We start from the raw sequence: 20,200 nt of genomic DNA, 5'->3' as shown, positions 1-20,200 counted from the left end.
ACAATCCGTATGATGCGGTATTTGTTAGTTCACGTTTCATCATCTTAAGTAAATGTTATATGTTGTTTTAATTTTAACACCCTATATCTGGAAAAACCCGCCGAAAGTTATGAAATAGATTTAGAAAACATTCTATATAATTAAAATATTTTTTATCTACTTACAATTAGTGATGCAAATATCAAAAGATAATCTCAGAACTGTTCATTACTGATCATGTAACACAAAAAAAAATAGGAAACAGTTCGTCCTGATCCCTAAATTAACATAAAAAATATACATTTTGTGTAGTTTCTCGCGAGACTACCCTGTATACAGGGTGTCCCGCATAAGAACCGACTCGTTAAATTTTAAAAAACTATGGTTTTCAACAAAAACCGTATTAACTGACACAAGATTTTAAAATCTACTTTAGAATTTCACGGTATAAAAACCGATGTACTAAGTACCTTATCTCTTAGTTCCTCTTTACTATAACCATTAAAAAAAACGGAAGAGAGAGCTGTAGTGCAGGATGCTTACTCCATTTGGCAAATATCTATTACTAATTGTTGCTTAGGATTGGAGCATAAAACAAATATAATTATCGACTGGTAAATTGTCATTGGAAGCATGACCAAAGACGGTAGTGGGTGACGATCGTACGAAAAGGTGCACTGAACCGTCAAGAAAAAATAAAAGTGTTTGACCGTATCCCTTATAAGGCCGCACGGCTTAAATCACTCACTTACTTGAATGTACACGTTTGAAGGTTTCCTTTGTAATTCATTCAAGTTTTAATGCGATTTGCTCCGCTTTTATAAAGAAATAAAACATCTAGAAACATACAGATGTTGTTTTTTAAACCTGCCTCATTATTTTACTACTTCCTATGTAAATTATCAGAGTATATCTTATAAATTGAAAAATACATTGCACATCAAAATTAGCACCCCTCTAAAAACTGACCTCAATTTCGAAGTTCATGTTCTTTCTGACGTTATTAAACGAAATACATGAATGTAAAATTAAAAATTAAGCTCAGATCAGCTGTTCAAAAGGAAATCAACTTTGAAATTGAGGCTAATTATTAACGGAGCGTTAGTTTTTATGTGAAGTAGTGTATGCTCATTTGATTTTCTGAACTTGCAGAGATGGATTCGTTATTTAAAAAATAAATATACTCTATAAACTTTTGTCTCAAAAGGCTTCATTTTCAAGGCACATAACGTTTAAGTTTTGAACGAAGTGAAGAATATCTTACGAACTCAGAATTTTGAAATTAAAATTTAATACGCTGTAGAGGAGTCTTTTAATTGGTAGAATTTTGTTCCATCATTTTAACCAGTCATGCAAAAGAAGCGTGCTATATGTTAAAAAAGTAAGCTACTACATTTGTTCAGGAAAATAATACAAAACTTATATTGTATTGTCCAAAACCTACCAAATACGTTAGGTACTTATTATTATTTTGGGGGCATATCCACTGTTCAGAAATTATCTCGCTTTTTTTAAAGTTCGAAATCCATTATTTTGTTTAGGGAATTGATTTCCGATTCCACCATTAAAGTGTAATTCACTAGCACCCTGTAGAGCAAAGATACTATTTTTTTCAATGAGGAATTAATTCTTGTAATTTTAAAAGGTATATATAACATGGACCTAAGTTAAAATTAACCAGTAAATAGGTACAATACCTTTGGATTAACGAACTATTTATACTTAGTCGGTTTTCAAACCCAAGGGCCTACATTTTATCCTCGATTTTCTCTATTTATTCGAAGTCTATTTTTAGCTAATTATATTATTTTGAGACATTTGCATGTCATGCACTGCGAATCCTGAACCGAGTGCTCTAACGGGGTCCCGATTATTCACCAGAACCTCGGCCTGCCAAAAATAACGGAAATAGTAAACATATTTCATGAAATTGCATAGAGCATTAAAGGCGAACGAAATACTGCAGAGGACGGTTTCAGTCATCAAATGCACAGCTGCTAATCGTCCGATTATTTCAGGAGAAAGTAACCGAGGTAAGACTATGCAAACTCTCATTGCGAGAATGTAGAAAATAAATTATTCTCGAAATTATTCCGTGCAGTAATGTTTTGGAACAATTACTACAAAGGTATTAATTTTCGAAGAAACTTCTTAGTTTTTCAGGGAATTTTTTTAAATTTTTAATTCCCTTACCCACCATATTGGAATATAAGTCAAAATTCATTAATTTATTCATTAATAATTTTAACCTCAAGTATTTTTTTTATTATTAGTATTTTGGTTTCTATTTTGCTATATCTATCTATTGTAACAAAAGTTACTATTTCATATTTACCACTTATATTATTACTAACAACTGCACCTACGGATGAAATGTCCAAAAACATTAAATACGTTTCTTTTCGAAAATCTTGTTTTTTTTTAAGTAAGCATACCTAATATGATCTCATGAAAAGTTAAATTTAAACAATGAATAAACAGTTATAAAACAATATAATTAAAATCGGTAACGGCTAAACGAGTAAATAAAACCAGTTCAATCAATCAAATTAGATAAACAACAAATGATTCAAACACGTTCTACCTATTATAGTCTGGCGGCACTTAAGTTGGATGTTTTATAAAATGGTTGAAAATCAGCCAGAATATTAACATTGATGATTTTAACCATGAGAACTGGTTTCGATGCCCCAGCATAAATGTTTTGCTATGTAAACCTAGAAATAATGCATTTTTTTTTCTGTTGCTCCAGGTAATCTTTCGTTGACTGATGTAAAATAAGTGGTTAAAAGTGGACATTTTTTAGTAAAATATTTTACCAGAAAATTAGAATAGAACAATATCAGTTAAGAGGACAAATTTTTTAGACCAAATTTTAAAATGACGAGTTATTCAAGGAGATAAAAGAACTTTGAGCCCAGGGGAACAGACCGAAAACAGTCAATGCCACTTTTGTTCAAGGAAAAAAAATCTTTTATAACATATGCCAAAAATTCATCTGCAAAGATCATTCTAATGTTAAAGTAGTTTGTCAAGAATGTTTCGAAAGGTAAAAATAAAATTATGTAAAAAAGCATAATTATTTTTAGAAAAGTAGATATTTGCTTGTCAAAAATTGTATTCATCCAATCCAATAAATGATTATTGTTGCAGGAATTAGTGGCAATCCTTAATAAAGAGATTTCTGATTGAAATTTTCTTTTGGAGTGCAATTTCAGTATTCAGATTTTTAAAAATTTGATATTTTCCATGTTCAAGCTTCCGCTTGTGTTTAATAGTATGTTTTTTTTTTCTAAATAAATAAATATTACAAGTTTTTTTGTATCTTCCGTTACTTATATGATCAGCCAAATTATATTTTTAATTTTTTTTTTCTATAGCGAAAAATATGCATATTTGTTTTGGGGTACTAAGATATCCCACAATATCAGTTATGTGATTTCAAGTACATATACTGATACCAGTTGAGGGTTAAATATTTAACAATCTGGTTGAGCGTTCTTAGTTTCTTGGACAATCTGGCCGTCGACTGATTTTAAAACGTGGTCAAGTAATTTTGCCTCACTCTGTACACTTTACAAGAATCCCAAGAAATACCGCTTTGGCTATATTACTTTACTGTGAAAATGTTAACCCCACATGAAGGCTTCGATTCTCTTGCTTCATCTTTTTAAGCCGCTATACGCGCACTGCCAAGACGCAGATACGGCTATGCCAAAAATTAAAATAAAACTGCAAAACCCAAAACGCGCTCCCCGACGATATATCAATCTTCATTTAACTTTTGGACCCGCTCCAAATGGGTTGACCTTGACTTATTAATTATTTGTGTAAGGTACAAAATTCATATTTCTTTAGTGTCTGATGGGAATCGATACGGGTTGCTTCTCCGGTAGAGTAAAAAATAACTAAATACCTAATTCACTGAAAATTTAGCCTAACCTAAAAGGTCGACGGCAAGTGAAGGATTTTTACTGATAAGATACCGTTATTTTGACGAGACTGCTAATCTTTGGAAGTGTATTTGTTATCAGCAATACTCTTGTTCGTTTTCCAACTTAATGTTATCATCAGACGAAATTTAATTTAATCAGGCAATCACATGAAAGCAACAAACATTTTTGGTGATGCGCACTTTCCAGAAAAAAATCTAGAGTGCAAGTTATTAAGTTATAGGTACTATCTAATGGTATCATCACATGCTTTAGCGATTTGTCACTAAAGCCGGACAGCCTATTGTGCGTATGTATAAAAAAAATAATGAATCTTTACTAGATAACACAAAATTGCAAAGTAATGTAACAACAACATACGTTGTGAAACATGACAACACACAAATAACTCTTAATTAATAATAAACAGCCCCATTGAACTAAAAATAATTGAGTATTTACTTATTCTTCTCAATCAGAATTGATTGTTAAGAACCAAAATAAAGCAAATATGTTTTGCGACATATGCAAACGAAAATTAGAAGAAGAAACATTTTATAAACAACCAATGATATTTAGCAGCTCTACAAAGTGGCAAAATACGAAGTGCCTCACTAGGGAGTGCACCTCGAGGAGCGTTAACTTTAGAGAACGTTCTTCAGGTAAAAATAAGAAAACATTTTTAATATTTCAAAAACGCGTTCACAAAGTATAATATTCCAGCATTTACAAAACCATGTTAATGAGCGTAGGGGGACTAAAATAAATACCGAGAGCTAAAATCTTATTTTCACTTCTCTATTATTTGTTTGTTTCGCCTTGGTTACCATAAACATACACAAAATGCCCTTGGGCAGAATAATCGGGTGTTATAGCTTATAAAGCCCGCTAATTATTTAAATTTTTAAATGTCAGAATGAAAAAAAAAATAGTTATTCAATTTAAATAATTTATAGGACATAGGTACACAATTTTTTAATATTCTTTAGTAAAATTAAAAGCACAATGCTGAAATATATGATCGGAGATTTTCCGAACATGACCACTAGTACTTTGACAATCCAGAGGATTCAGCTAATGTAATCGAATCTAAATTAATAATGGACACTATTCTAAACGTATATATTTCTGTCACAGATGTACTTCTCCTATTCCGATGCATTTTCCTCGAACTAACCTCAACCAAAAGGGTTGATGAAAAGTTTTTCATAAAAAAGTAAAGAAAAATCTTTTATTTCTTTTGGTCCCAATGAAATATATTTCCTGAACAGTTTCAAAATTTTATCTTTTATCTGAATTCTTTTGAAGCTAGTTACCTAGTTCTGTAGTTACCTTCATATTTTAACTAATAAACATTTACCTTGGTCTTTTATATCGTCCACGGTAATTTTTGTAAGATCATCCCTTAACCTTCCAAAAAACACCCTTTATAAAAACTGTTTTATTAATTTTCAGTAAATTTATAGCAGTCTATTGAACTACTTCCCGTCAAGATATAAGATAGCTTATAAGCTGAAAATACATTCAAAATAAGGAAATAAAACATATTTTTACTTCTTATGGACATTATAACCCCTATAACTTCCTTTCCTTGGTGTACAAATATATACAATGTACTTTTTTTTTCTGTGACCTATAATAACAAGAGTTCGAAATTTGCGTGTTAAACATATTAAAATAAACTTGCTAGCTTCTCATTTTGTTGCAAGTGAAAGGTAGACTTTAGCATTATCTCTATCATTAAAATGGTTTTTGTAGCGGTATCACTGAAGAAATGCAACATATGTTGCTTTATCAGGCGTTAGAAAATATGTACTTATGCCATATTTTAATATTTTTCTTATCTCTAGTTTCGTTTAGTTTTCCGATTTTATACAGTTGACAACTTTGCAGTAATGGTCATTTAGGTAAACATTTCTACCAAAATAATCGAAATCGTAGTACATCGGAATGTTATACACCGCGAACAAAAAAAATATAACCACCCTGTTCGGCAGCTGTAAGAGCCGATTTCTTTTATGCATATGACTTTCAATATGGTTCTTACACTGATAGGAACAAAAAGTTTCACAAACACGATATTTTATTGCTGTTCCATCACAGCGTAAATCTGGAGAAGGTTTAATACATTTATTAATTTGACAGACATACCCCGGAGAAATTTTTAAATTTCTTTTTGATGCAGTGATGTAGTTCACCATGCTCTAAACGAAAGTGAGTTTCTGTCCAAGTGACACTAAAATAAATACTGTAAAAGATGTAATAAATTCGGGGAAATAGTAATTTTTTCTTAATAAAAAATGTGACACTTCTGCACCTCTCAAGAGAAGAGTATAATTTTTGTCCTACCACAAAAAAATATATATATAAAACGAAGAGTAACAGTTATATTTTACAACGAATTATTTTAAAAAATACATTTCTGGTTTATATTTCGTGGTCATTTTCGAATTCTTTAATAAATTAAATTTGTCCTCACACTGAAAATATTGTCTGCGCAAAAAATGGTGCTAATCGAGACGACTCGTACAACGCTACAAATTATTCGTTTGTCCCAAATTCAAACCTATGCACAGTTTTAGAGGCAGATGAGAAGTAGAATATCGGAATATGAGCAATAAAATATAACTGTTAACGTATCACTAGGTTAACACTACAAAACAAACATGAGAATTCGACGGTAGAGGTTTCTGGGTTAAGTAAATTTGGCTAAATGATGTATCAAGGGCATATTATGCAATTTACTGCACTTAATTCAAATTTCAATGCACACTAGAAATGATTTCATAAAATAAAATCCATTTTCTTGTAGCTAGCTAATACTGCTTTCAATAAAAGCGATAAATTCAAATAACATTAAGACGGACAGCTTTAGTTTTATACTTGTTTAATTTAAACAAACAATGCTAACAGTAATGTTTACAATATGTATATCGAAACCAAAGCTAGTAAACAATTGTAAAAAACAATGCATAATATATAAATACATAAAACTTTGATAACTGAATTTACTGGCCCCTTGAATATAGATAGGCACATCAAAAATTGCGTGCAATATTTTTTTTGCGAAATTGTTTCATTGTTAAAATACCGCAAAAAAAAACATCAATTAATTTATTGTTCCGCAACATCGAATGTCTGATTTACAATTAAAAATAGATCGAACTTCTTAGTTTTAACTGAAGTCATCACCAGGTATCATATTTCGTCAATTTCGGACTTCGATGTTCATAATGTTCATACCGAGAATTAAGCATTTGTTTCAAGTTTCTTCATCTCAAATTTCACAATACAGCGTTTTAAATAGAATTTTCTGTACAACTGAATAAGTAAATATATCATTTGCCCACCGGAATGACGAATGGTAATGGTAATGAAAATGGATAGTTCAATACATACAATACGGATTGCTTTACAAATAAGTAATAAAATTTTGTAAATAAAGTGCGCTGAAAACGCAATCACGTACTCTAAAAAATATTCACTGTAAATGTATAATGGCTTATTTGAATCATATTTTATATTCGTAATAATACACAAACGAGCATATAAACGTGAATACCGTTTGTCTCACATTCCCAATTATTGAAAAAAGTTTGGAAAAAAATTATCTGTACAAATTTTGATAAGCAATAAGTGGGTAAAAATGGTATGGATGGATATTCTATCTTCGCTAAATATCCCTTTCACCAACTCAAGAAATTACAGAAGACGCCATGAGTTTGAGACACATAGTATACAGGGTCGGAAAGTCCCCATGGTTCATCGGCCGTTACGTGAGAGCGATAAAGTAAGTCATAGAAATCCGTGCGATAGAGAAAGATGGCTATAATGAAGGCGTCTAATAGTCACCGCCCATATCGCCCTTCCACAAATAAGATCCACTTCTTATTTGTGGAAGGGCGAAATGGGCGGTGACTATTAGACGCCTTCATTATAGCCATCTTTCTCTATCGCACGGATTTCTACGACTTACTTTATGGCTTTCACGTAACGGCCGATGAAACATGGGGACTTTCCGACCTTGTATATAACCCAATAATAATGTACTCTATATTAAATTTATTTGCAGAATAAAGAAAAGAAAACGCTGTAAAATACGTCAAGCTTAGTAATCAATAATAATATGTACTGAATTGTCAACAGTTTCATATCGGTCATTTAAAATATCGAATATTAAAGTTATATTTTCATTGTTTTCCGTTAACATAATAAATAGCGTGCAATACATTACAGGCACTTAAAGTAGAAAATAAGTGAACATAGAGTACACACAATAGGCAAGGGCAAGATAAACATAATTTTGGAAATAAGATAGATACCTATTTAATAAAATTTGATACTATATACAGGTGTATAATTATAACTACATACGTATATTTTTTTTTAGCTTTCACATATTAAAACAGTGACATTGCACTGGTAAAGTGTAACAAAAAAACTCACTTGACCATTCAGAAGACAACTAATTATATTGGCACTTGAAATGCGCTTGAACATTATGTAATATCGTGGGAAATAATTAGTGTAACTTTCACGAATTTGTCGATTTATGCCCACACATTTAACAATGCAAAAATTGACTATAGAAAAATACATTTTACAATAAAATGAGCAAATAAATAACGCAGTGTTCATTCTATTTAACATGGCACCTATGAATAGATTTAACGAGTTTTAAAAAACTTTTGCTTGCTAGTTTCATTTTCAAAATCCATTTAGGTATGGTACTTAAATTGAGAGTTGCAAGTTTTGAAATAATATAACTTGGAAGGTAATTTGGTAAGAGTACTGAACTATAAAACTAAATTAATTCTTAAATAAAGTTATTTATTTGTCTCGTCTTCAGTACTGATTTAATGACAAAATAATGTGGTGTTGTGAGCATCTTGAGAGTTAACTGTAAAAACGAGTGAAAAAAATATCAAGTACTAACTAAGTAGTCGGTACAGATGTAGACAAAAAAGTTTTCCGATAAGAGAGGGTATATACTCTCAAACATCAGATTTTCATTAAAAGCAATCATTTATTCTTTTATAAATAAACATGCGTTTTTTATACAGAAAAACCCAAACTAAAAAAAGGAAAAACTTCAGTTAGGAATCATGTTACTTTAATCAATATTAACAGTAACTACAATAAAATATCTGGATTTCAATGAAATGTTACCAACCCAATATCAACAAACCTATTTTTATTGCTAATTGAGTGTAAGGAATGTTTGCCTTTCATATAGGTGTAGTAACCATCTTTTAGATATACAAGTGCTTATAGACACAAAGAATAAGGAATAATAAACCAATTAACCTTTGTTTAATATAGAATCATGTGTATGATTCGGAAATGTATATTTCACAAAATGATGAATACTGAAATGTATAAATTGGGACATGGCAGATGCTAATCTACTGAGGTCAACAATAAACAAAAAAACTTACCTTTGTGTGTGACCTTTACAAGCTCACGATGGCAATGCCCGTCGATTTCCAGCCCCAAAGTTCCTATAATTGGAAAAAAACTGTTGTTACACACAAATGGTTATTTTTTAACATATTTTTCTTTCTTCCGTCAACTCAATCAATAGTAACGGTGTATTTGAGATAACCACCCACTCGCGATTTTTCATCAAATTGTTAAGACGCTACGAAACATGCACGACAGAATCAAAAAAATTATTTTAATATGTAGGAAATAATGACATTCATGCTGACAAAGAATTTGTGCACACTTTTTCTACGCAAATAACTGGAAAAATTTGTGGCGATATTTGACATCACTAATCACTGTGTAATACCTCACCTTGTTTCTACTCTTCACATATCCATATTTAAAATGTTCAATATATTTTATATAATAATATAATTGAAGAAAATCAACAAAATTACAAAGAACGATAAAAATATTTTCACATTCACCTACGTTGCGCTTTGCACTTTGCAAAATGTCACGCTCACGCAGCGAACCCGTGAAGCGACCTCTTACGTGAAGTTATTTTTGACATTATCTTCGCGGGACGCTTAAAATTTCTACGTAGAATGACTAGAAAATATCATATTAAGCAATAAATTTAAATAAATGTACCTAAATTACAAATATAATTAGAATAAAATACTATTAATATGTACAATATCAACCAATTTGTAAAAATTAGAAATGATCTAAGTATTATTCAATAGCTCAAAGATAAAATTTTGTAAGTATTTGGAGGTTAATTTCTGTATCCAATTAAAAACGTATAAAAAGGACTTTCATGCATTTGAAGAAAAACAGTGACATTTTTTGAATAGCCATAGGCTTATCAATAAATATAAATATAAATGAACAGCACATTCACTATGATTACATATGTACATACATACATATCTCTACATATTTCTGAGTATGATTATTTTCATGTATTACTTTATTAAAGAAGACAGAGTTTAAAAGTATACAATTTATTAATTGGAAAGTTGATTGTTAGCTCATGAAAAAAAAACTGAGATCCTGTTATTAAAATAGTAGAACTGTCACGTTAATGTCAGTTTGACTCGTGAAATGGAGATAGAATCTTTACTAAGTAGTTTAGAAACATCGGGTCATTTTGGCCACATATTAAGTATTGAAGAGAGTCAAGTGCTGTATAACTCTTTACTGATACTACAGAACGAGAACCATTTTAGAAAAATCTATTTTTGGGGTAAAATCTTCGGCTGTGAAAAAGATTATTATATAGCCTTTGGGTACACGAAAGATGCAATGCTTGGAAGGATATATTATTATAGCATGAATTGTAAAACTTGGGGTTTGTTACCACAACCGACAAAAAATGGGATGCAACTGACACCACTAGCTTCAACCAAATTTATAGGTAAAAAGATGTATAATTGCATCTATATAAATTTGAACATAAAACATTTACTAGAATATAAAAGCATAATTATTAATCATAAAGAAATATATCATTTAGTTAATTATCAGTGTATAATTAAATTTATTTATCACAACTTACACATCAAAAGCTTGAACTTGAAATAAATTTACTCACAAATATTTTTTTATAGGTGACCCGACTATGGTCATAGATATTTTAATAGAAAAAGATGAGACCTTAATACCTTCTAAAAGGAAGCAACCTGAAGTTAAAAAACTAAAAGAAGAGGATCGACTTGCGTCTACAGTTCATTTCATCATGAACGAAGTCTCAGTTGTACCAAGAGGAGCTTTATTTAAAAGACCTGATGGTGTAATTGTAGACAATATAAGTTTTGAGGGCCTTTCAACTTTAGATGCCAGAGAAATAAAATCATTTCAACATGTGCGAGTCCCAACTCAAAAAATAAATACTAATCTGCTTACAAGGCATGATTATAATTATGCAATAGATTTTTTGGATCCCTTAGATCTTGATATTCCAGAAGGCTGTTGGATGATACAGATAACACCAGCAGAAGACATGGTTATATTGAAATCTCTCTACTGGCCAGGATTTATATTTTATCATTATTTGCGCAATCCTAAACACGGTTTTATATATTTTGGTCATGGTAAAAAAAGCATGGATCTTCCTTTTATGCTTTGTCCCTTTTTTACCATTAATTAATAAATGCTGTTAAAATAAGTTATTCATTTGAATCTTACCATTACGGTTTGTAGGTCGTAGATATCTTTTTCCGAAATAATATCATTTACAAAAACAATAACTACGAAAAAACTTATATTAAACATAAAGGGAGTGAATAATATTTCTTTATATTAACCACATACATAGATATAAATAAATATTTGTTACATAACCTCCACACTTCACCACTAACCTCTAATTAATAAGAGAACGAAGAAACATCACCAATTTCAGTCCAACCAATTGCAAAATAATAAAACAAAATTTGTTCTTCAGAGGCGTATTAAAAAAATTGTCAATTTTAAAGAGAAAGAAATTAACACAAAATACACAACTACCCGCTATACACTAACAGATGTCGCCCATTTCGTGAAATTCACAAATACTCTTTTATTTATTTCTGGGGTGTTTGAGACCTTTTCAGATTCTAACAAAAAATTATGTAATGTGGCAGAAATATGACTTGTATTTTTTTTTGTATTAAATCATTACTTTTGTTCGACGAACGAATTTTGCAACGGTTTGAGTTTGATACTAAATGCTCATGTTTTGTCCATAACTGACTTTAAATCAGATTGGTATGAAATCTTCTAGGAACGCATACTTAAATTATTATTATTATTATTATAGAACATTATAAAAAAATAAACAAATTGTATTTTTGCATTTTATATTCTATCGTTTATTATTTCAGGTATTTACGTAACAAATAGAAATTGGGTATTAATAATATTTATGAAATATTTATATATTTATATAAATACAATATGTATATTTAAGTTAAATTAAATTAAAACAATGCATAGCATGGTTATTAAAGTGTCTAAACATAGCCATAAAATTATAGGTTGACAAGATCAAAAAGTGTTATAAGTTCTACTGTACAAAACTGTTGGGAATTATTCTGATCATTTAAAACTAATTGAAAAGTAGTCTTGCTTTTTACGAACATCAAATTTGTTGTCAGCGTTGGTAATTTGCTGTTACTCGAAAACACGTATGCGCCTGATGGTTTCGTGGCCAATCGTTCTTCCAACAAAGCTATTATTTAACTGGAAATTAAATAAAATACGAAATTAAACGACTGTGTTCTAATTGCGTAATCTATAATGGAAAGTTCAATTAAAATCACATATCATTTTCTTTCTCTTTATTTTATTTAGCAACAGAGAAATCGGGAGGAGTAACTTAAATAAGAAGTTTTCTGCAATAACATGTTCATAGTTTAGTAAATCACAAGGCTGATAACAATGGCGTGGGATTTGAAAAAAAATTTTTAGAATAAAAAAATATATGTAATGAGTTATTAGCGAAACTGTTTGCCCAGTTAGCATTAACTTTCGTTTGTCATAGTATTGAGTGACAAAACGCTATACATTTTTATGATGCAAACACTCCATTGGCGAATGGCTTCGTTCGTATTAATAAAAAATAATCATTAACAAATCCTGGCATGTGAATCGAAAATCGAAATGGTTCGATTATAAAAATCGAAACATTCACGAACCATGCATAACTATCTACCTCATAGCGTAGCTTATGAAAGAAATTACTCTATTAAGAGAATTAATACGATTCCACTTTCCAAAGTCATGTACTCTAGTTAAAAAAAAATTACTCTATTTAAAAAAAAATGATTTAAGTATGCACCTAGTGCGGCCCTGTTGAAAATTTATCGGATACAAACTTAGCCCAGAAAAAGTTCCTAGATTTTCGCGCCATTTTAGTAATGTTTTGCGTTCTCGTATTAATCTTCCGTTTCCCCAACATTGACAACCGGAGATTTGGGTTGACATATTTTTAATTTTTGTGATATTTTCTTAAAATTATTGTAGTGGATATCCTTGAAGACAGTAAACTATAAAACGATGTCTGAAGATAATAACGTAGAGGAAAATAATATGGATAATATAGATGATTCTGATACGGTAACATTAACTTTAAACGAGGTTTTGGAATTGGAAGATGAACTAATAGAAAATACAGCAGCTGTTCTTGGGGCTGCAAATGATAAAACATGCTCCTATGTAGAGGTAAGTTCCTAATTCTACTTTATTGATTGAGAATATTTTTTGCATACAAATACTTTTAAATTTAAGATTGAGACGTGAAGGCGACTTTAGTTTTTGTTTTAATTGGCTAATAATGATGATATTTTGATTTCCAAATTGTATCTTGAGGACTACCTTTTTACTTTCATATTCCATAAGTTTTAAAATTTTGCATTTTAAATATGTAAATTGCATCATGTCTTAATTTTCCATATGGAATGATATTTTATAAACACCATTATATCCTGTTATTAACTTTTGTATGTTGTATGCTTTGTGCATTTACATTGATACAACATTATAATTTAACAAATTTTTTCCCTAGCTTGATATAAATTATTTTGTTTGTAATAAAACACAAGCAGAGTACGAGCTGACTTCTTATAAGAACACACTTTAAAATAGGTGTTTGCAGTTGTTAAAAATGATTCACAAAATTTATTTTGCTTGAATAGGGGTACCTAAAAAGGCAAGCTTTATACTCATGCTTAACTTGCATACCAGAAGCCAAAGATGATCCAGAAAAGGGTGCTGGAATATGCTTGGCATGCAGTTACCATTGCCATGATGGTCATGATCTTGTCGAGCTCTACACCAAGCGAAATTTCAGATGTGATTGTGGAAATAGCAAGTTCCCCAATCTAGAATGCAATTTATTCAGTGAAAAGAATGAAGTCAACGATTTGAATAGTTACAACCAGAATTTCTCAGGGTTCTACTGTGTATGTCATCGTCCTTATCCTGATGCTGAAGACCCAGTTCCTGATGAGATGATTCAGTGTATTATCTGTGAGGATTGGTACCATACAAGGCATTTGGGAACAGAAATACCGTCCAACAATTTTGCTGGTAAGCTTCAAGTTTTTAGAGGTAAGTCTCTTAGATCTTTTGAATGTTGTTACGATCTTATCTCTACGGATAATTAGATAAATATACCTATTGGTAGGAAAGAAGTAAATAAGTAAGTTTATAGTTGATGCAAAAATCATAATCATAAATATTTTTATTATTAAGATATAAGTATTGATCAAGAATCTTGCCCGAATTATATTGGTATCTACAGGATATCCCGGAACTGATGAGCAATATTTTGGATTTGGGTAGATCTTGCAAAAATGATGTCACAAGTTTATATATTTTGTTTTATCCTGGTTCATTCTGTAGAGTTCTTAGCTCTTGAAGTTGAAAGTTGAAAATCAATTTTTCCTTATAACTTTGTTGTATACTGTGCTGATAACTATTTTAGAGGTCTAGGGGTAGACAACCTTCTGCAATTGAATACATTACCATGCTTCAAATAATAACTTTTACCCAAAAATTATCCAAATTTAAAGAAAAACAAAATAGTTGTAAGGAAAGATTGATTTTGAACTTTCAATTTCAAGAGCTGCACAACTGTACCTTCTACAATTTTGGTACTTTTTTTTATTTTAAATATTTAAATATTGCTGTTACGTTAGTCTGATGTTTTAAGTCTATTTATGATTTGTGGTTTGCTTTTATATCATAATTGTACTCTAAAACTTGGTAGTTTGAAATTTGCCCAAATTGATAGATTGGTATATTTACTTAAGTACACAATTCAAACGAACTGTGCCAAATTTCTTGATCAATTGCTTCAACATTTTATTGGGTCAAAATTTAAAATTTAACAAATGTGTACTTAACATATTTAGTAGTAGACTTAAGTATTACCAATAAATTGGTCAATTTATTGTAACATAATTTTTGTCGTAACAATAGAATAGGTACCATGAACACGAGATGTGAAAATTTTATTAGATCAAAAATTATATTGAAAAAATAATTTTATATATTCTATATAAAATTTACACCATTTATTTTTTTGGAAATATTTTACGATTCCTAAAATCAATTTAAATTAAAAAAACTTCCAATTCAAATTAAAAAATTTTTTCTAAAAAATCTCATCAAGTGAAGTGAATCTAGGTATGCGAAAGATATCTAACCCCACATACGAAATTTCTAAATTAAATGCTGTTATTGTAGGAAGTAATTATTCTATATCTATATGCTAGCATTGAATCATACCCTCAATAATCAGTAAACAGCTACTTAGTATAAATAATTACCCAAAATAAGAATTAAAAATGGTATGTCTATATTAGAGGATTTGATCCCGACAATCGGGATTCCGGGATCATGACTGCTTTTCAGTCCCGAAATTTTCGGAATTAAGTTTTCCTGATACTGCGATTTTCGAGATCAACATCATTTTAAAAAAGTTGCAAAATAGACTGCGTGAAGTGAAATGCTTAGTGCCAGTGCTCGAAACAGAATTGCTTGCCTATCATTTTAATATAAAATACAAAAAGTTTTATTCCCAGCAAGCAGCACAAATTAACCCAGCGGACTTGGGCTGCTTACTTGTATTTTAAACTAAAATGATCGGCAAGCAATTTTCACTGGGTTACTTGGTCATTTTTATATTTTTGAATTTTGAATATTATTTTTAAATACATTTTGCTAGGAAACTTACTTTACTATCTACTTACTAGGTTGTTACATGAAAATCGTCTATTTAGTCGCTGTCAAGACAGATTTTTGTTAATTTTCAAAGCTTATTTGCATAGTTTGACCAATTTATGTAAGTTAAAAAGAGCTCTATCTCACTGATTCTTGAAAGAGAATAGGTACCTTGAACATAAGGGCTAGGTGATTTTAAGTCTGGTTAGTTTGATTCTAAGTCTGACTGATTAGATTACCTTGGTATATACCATAAAATATATTGATTCTTGTTTAAATTTTGATTACGTTGATTTTTGTCTAAAGAGTGACCCAAAATTTTACCCATTTCGTCGACCTCATGAATTCGATTCAAAAGTGGTATAAATAATAGCTTGTGGTGATACTTTAGAGTAGGCAAAATTTTAAGTTTAGCATAGTTTTTGTTTTGGAGATATGACAAGTCTAACCTGTTAGTTGACTTGTTCACCCCAAGATTCACCCCAACATTCTCGGCACACTCGTTCATTGTGTTCAAGATTCTCAAATATACAAAGTGTACTATTTCCTATATAAAATCTTTCGTTCTTTATGAATCTACCATTAGATTTTACCAAAAACTTTGTTTTAATGAGGTAATGCCGATTTTACAAAAAAAATCAGGATTTTTGCTGAAAATATTCAATTAATCGGTATTTTTATATTGGAGACTTACAAAATCTCGATATATACTGTAAACCTTGTATCCGAAGCACTTTGAACTAGGATAATTTGGATGTAAGATTAGGTTTGGTTATATTATTGAAATGTATTTCAGTAATATGTAAGCCTCTTCACGTCACGGTACTAATCCAGGAAGAGGTTTGTGTTTTTTTCTTGTTTTGTTATTTTTATTATTTTTTAATTTTTTTGTTATTTTCAATTTTTTTTTGGATATTTCATAACAACTTTTATAAAGCTAACCATTTTGTGGCTTATCACATATTACCTCTAGTTTCGTTTCTTAGCATAGTTTGTCGTAAAAAATTAATTGTCAATAATGGATTTTCCAAATGATTTATTCCATAAAACTTATCATTTTTTGAGCGTTTTTGCTCGTTACAACCTAAACATATTATGAATGGCAATAATTGAGTAATCAAAGTGTATATTAGCGATATTTTAAAATTGATTCTAGTGATACAATTATGTATCCTTACAACAGTTAGGATAATGTTAGATTTTCTTTAAGAAAACACCATGTTGTGAGAGACTATGCCTTTTGCAACCAATGAGTTTACATTTTCATCATGCAGATCATGTAAAATAATAACGCAACTATTTTCTTAAGAGAAGTCTCTTACGTCGGCTCAGTAGTACCCGAATTCGCCAAAACTGATTGCTCGCCAAACCGAGTGACTTCTTTAAGTGTTTGCTATGCAAGATCGATGTTTTCAGTATAAAAATATCGTTGAATCAGATATTTGCAAATTATTTTTTACAAAAATCTTTTATAACGCTCTTGTACTATATTTTTGGTAAAATATAATGAGATATTCGAAAAGAACGGAAAATATGTTATAAATGTTACTGATTGTATTTTAAGATAAAGCAAGAGGTCACCGAGAATGTCGAATTCGTCTTGGCGTGGATGAATCAAATTGCAAGTTTAACTTGCCATATCCTAAAAATTTAATATATGCTCAACTTGAAATTTCGTCTACATTAAACTATCACTATAAGCTATCATTTAGACCAATTTTGAATTGAATTCTTGAGGTCGACAAAATGGGCGAAAAATAGGGTTTTTTTGGGTCACTCTTTTGATTAAGTTGACTTTTGCCTAAATTTTGATTTGTTGATGAAAGAGCTGATTTCTTCTTTTTTATTTGCAACTCTCAATACCGAAACAAGCCCAGGATCCCGGGTTTGACTAAGTATAATCCCGGGATTAGAAATAAGGCTCGGGATCGAATTCCCTTGTCTATATCGAAATTTTTAAATGTTGAGTAATCTTTCAAAGAAGTATTTTATAAAAACCGTTACTAAATGTAAAAGAGAAACATTATTTAACAATTTCAATATACCAGGTATGTGTTTTTGTATTATTTATACTTAGACATATCATTTTTATTTATTATTAGCTGTTTAGTGGTTATTAGGGGTATAATTCAATGCTAGTTGGGGCACATAGCCCACAGAGAGTAGTTGTTTCCCACAATAGCAGCAGTTAGGAATCTTGTCTGGACTTAGATAGGTATCTTTTATACAGGGTGTCTCATAATTAGCTGCCAACCTTGAACAGGCCGATTCTATGATCAAAACTAAGTAAAAAAGTTCATATGAACATGGGTCCGGAAATGCTTCCTAAGGGCACAGGGACCCACTGAAGAGGGAGGAATGGAAATCATTTTTTTGCAATATCTCTCAATCGCGTTGTGATAAATGAATGAAATTTGGTATACACAGCTAAATTTTGATGAGCAATTTGATGGACTAATCCATTTATTTCCACAAGGTCCATTGGGGTGGGTACGGGGGGGCCCTTGGTACTTTGCGTGTGTAACTTTTTCATCTTTGACTTTTTAACAAATTGGACAGCAAATTCCGTTTTCCCGAACTGTTTTACGTTAAAAAGGTACTCTTGTTTCAAATCGTTATCTTTAACGGTTTCTGAGAAAATCGCTCTTGAATTAATCCCACTTTGGTCAATTTCATAGTAATTTAAACAAAAAAAATTTTTTTGTTTAAATTTAATCTAATTTTAATAAAAAAATAATAATAAAAAATTAAATTAAATAAAAATTAATCCTTTAAATGGAAAAGAGAGGAAAGGAAAATTATTATTATTATTTTTTGTTTAAATTACTATGAAATTGACCAAAGTGGGATTAATTCAAGAGCGATTTTCTCAGAAACCGTTAAAGATAACGATTTGAAACAAGAGTACCTTTTTAACGTAAAACAGTTCGGGAAAACGGAATTTGCTGTCCAATTTGTTAAAAAGTCAAAGATGAAAAAGTTACACACGCAAAGTACCAAGGGCCCCCCCGTACCCACCCCAATGGACCTTGTGGAAATAAATGGATTAGTCCATCAAATTGCTCATCAAAATCTAGCTGTGTATACCAAATTTCATTCATTTTTCACAACGCGATTGAGAGATATTGCAAAAAAATGATTTCCATTCCTCCCTCTTCAATGGGTCCCTGTGCCCTTAGGAAGCATTTCCGGACCCATGTTCATATGAACTTTTTTACTTAGTTTTAATCATAGAATCGGCCTGTTCAGGATTGGCAGCTAATTATGAGACACCCTGTATAGACCTTGAACCAAAGAACATTTAATTTGTTTTAATAGCTTAATGTGAAATAATGTTAAAAAACCCATTTAAATGCTCATTTCTATAAAAATTTAAATTTCCTCAGAAATGATCTGTGAAGCATGTGTGAAAAAACACCAATTCGTGCTACATTATGATGAGCTTATTATGAAGTCCCAGAAGGAAGATCAAGAGGAAGAAATTGATCCTCTCAGTCAGGAAGAAGCATCTGGTGAAAAAGACGTCAACTATTGCAAGAAACCAAAAGAGAAGTCGGAGAAGTTATGTGCCAAATTTTGGTCAGATGTAGGTACCTACTTTTTAATTCAGTTTGACAAAAATCATTCTATCTTGATTTTCAGATTAATTGGCGCAAAGAGCTTTGCACCTGCGACAACTGTTTAAGGATGTACGAGAATGAAGATGTGGCCTTTCTGTTGGATCCCGAGGACCCTGTACATTTGTACGAAGAAAAGGGCAAAGCCAAAGCGAAGGAGATCGTTGAAAACCACGACAGGAATTTCATTAATTCTCTGAACCGCGTCCAACTTGTCGATTGCATTGCTGGTTACAACGATTTGAAACAGCATCTTGGGGAGTACTTGAAGAAGTTCGCTGAGAATAAAAAAATCGTGAGGGAGGAGGACATCAGGGAGTTCTTTGAGGGAATGAATGCCCGGAAGAAGCAGAAGGTGGAGGTGCCACATTACTGTCGTTGAGTAATGTCGTTTATTAAATTATTCCAGTAATTATCTAATTGTTAGGCTTCAATTGTTTGAAAAATAAAATGTTTGTAAAGTGAGTAGATTTTGAATCATTCTATATGTACCTATATGAATAAAATGCTGTCAATAAAGTATAATTTCTT

General features: G+C 30.7%; 3 protein-coding genes across 9 annotated transcripts in view; 2 read left to right on the top strand and 1 right to left on the bottom strand.

Annotated features, from left to right (window-relative positions):
• Positions 1-11,702, bottom strand: part of LOC108917494 (E3 ubiquitin-protein ligase Ufd4) — a 41,133-nt gene extending 29,431 nt beyond the window's left edge. For 5 of the 7 annotated variants that reach the window (XM_018724128.1, XM_018724150.1, XM_018724156.1 and 2 more), the window contains exons 1-2: positions 9,711-9,860; positions 9,350-9,412 (exon numbers count right to left, since the gene is read on the bottom strand). The gene's annotated coding sequence lies outside the window, so the exon portion shown is untranslated. The other 2 variants (XM_018724134.1, XM_018724142.1) reach the window with 2 other exon arrangements.
• Positions 10,449-11,493, top strand: LOC108916990 (radial spoke head protein 9 homolog). The gene is made up of 2 exons (XM_018723391.1): positions 10,449-10,761; positions 10,955-11,493. Exons 1-2 carry the CDS (start codon positions 10,449-10,451, stop codon positions 11,491-11,493), a joined length of 852 nt encoding a protein of 283 aa, XP_018578907.1.
• Positions 11,703-13,258: 1,556 nt separating the features above from the next.
• On the top strand, positions 13,259-20,200 carry LOC108917189 (putative E3 ubiquitin-protein ligase UBR7). Its single transcript, XM_018723677.1, has 4 exons — positions 13,259-13,547; positions 14,021-14,414; positions 19,439-19,638; positions 19,695-20,200. Exons 1-4 carry the CDS (start codon positions 13,383-13,385, stop codon positions 20,049-20,051), a joined length of 1,116 nt encoding a protein of 371 aa, XP_018579193.1. The 5' UTR covers positions 13,259-13,382; the 3' UTR covers positions 20,052-20,200.

The sequence above is a fragment of the Anoplophora glabripennis genome, unplaced genomic scaffold (genome assembly GCF_000390285.2).
Source record: "Anoplophora glabripennis isolate ALB-LARVAE unplaced genomic scaffold, Agla_2.0 scaffold3, whole genome shotgun sequence".
NCBI lineage: Eukaryota > Metazoa > Arthropoda > Insecta > Coleoptera > Cerambycidae > Anoplophora > Anoplophora glabripennis.
This window is presented reverse-complemented; position numbering and strand designations above follow the sequence as displayed.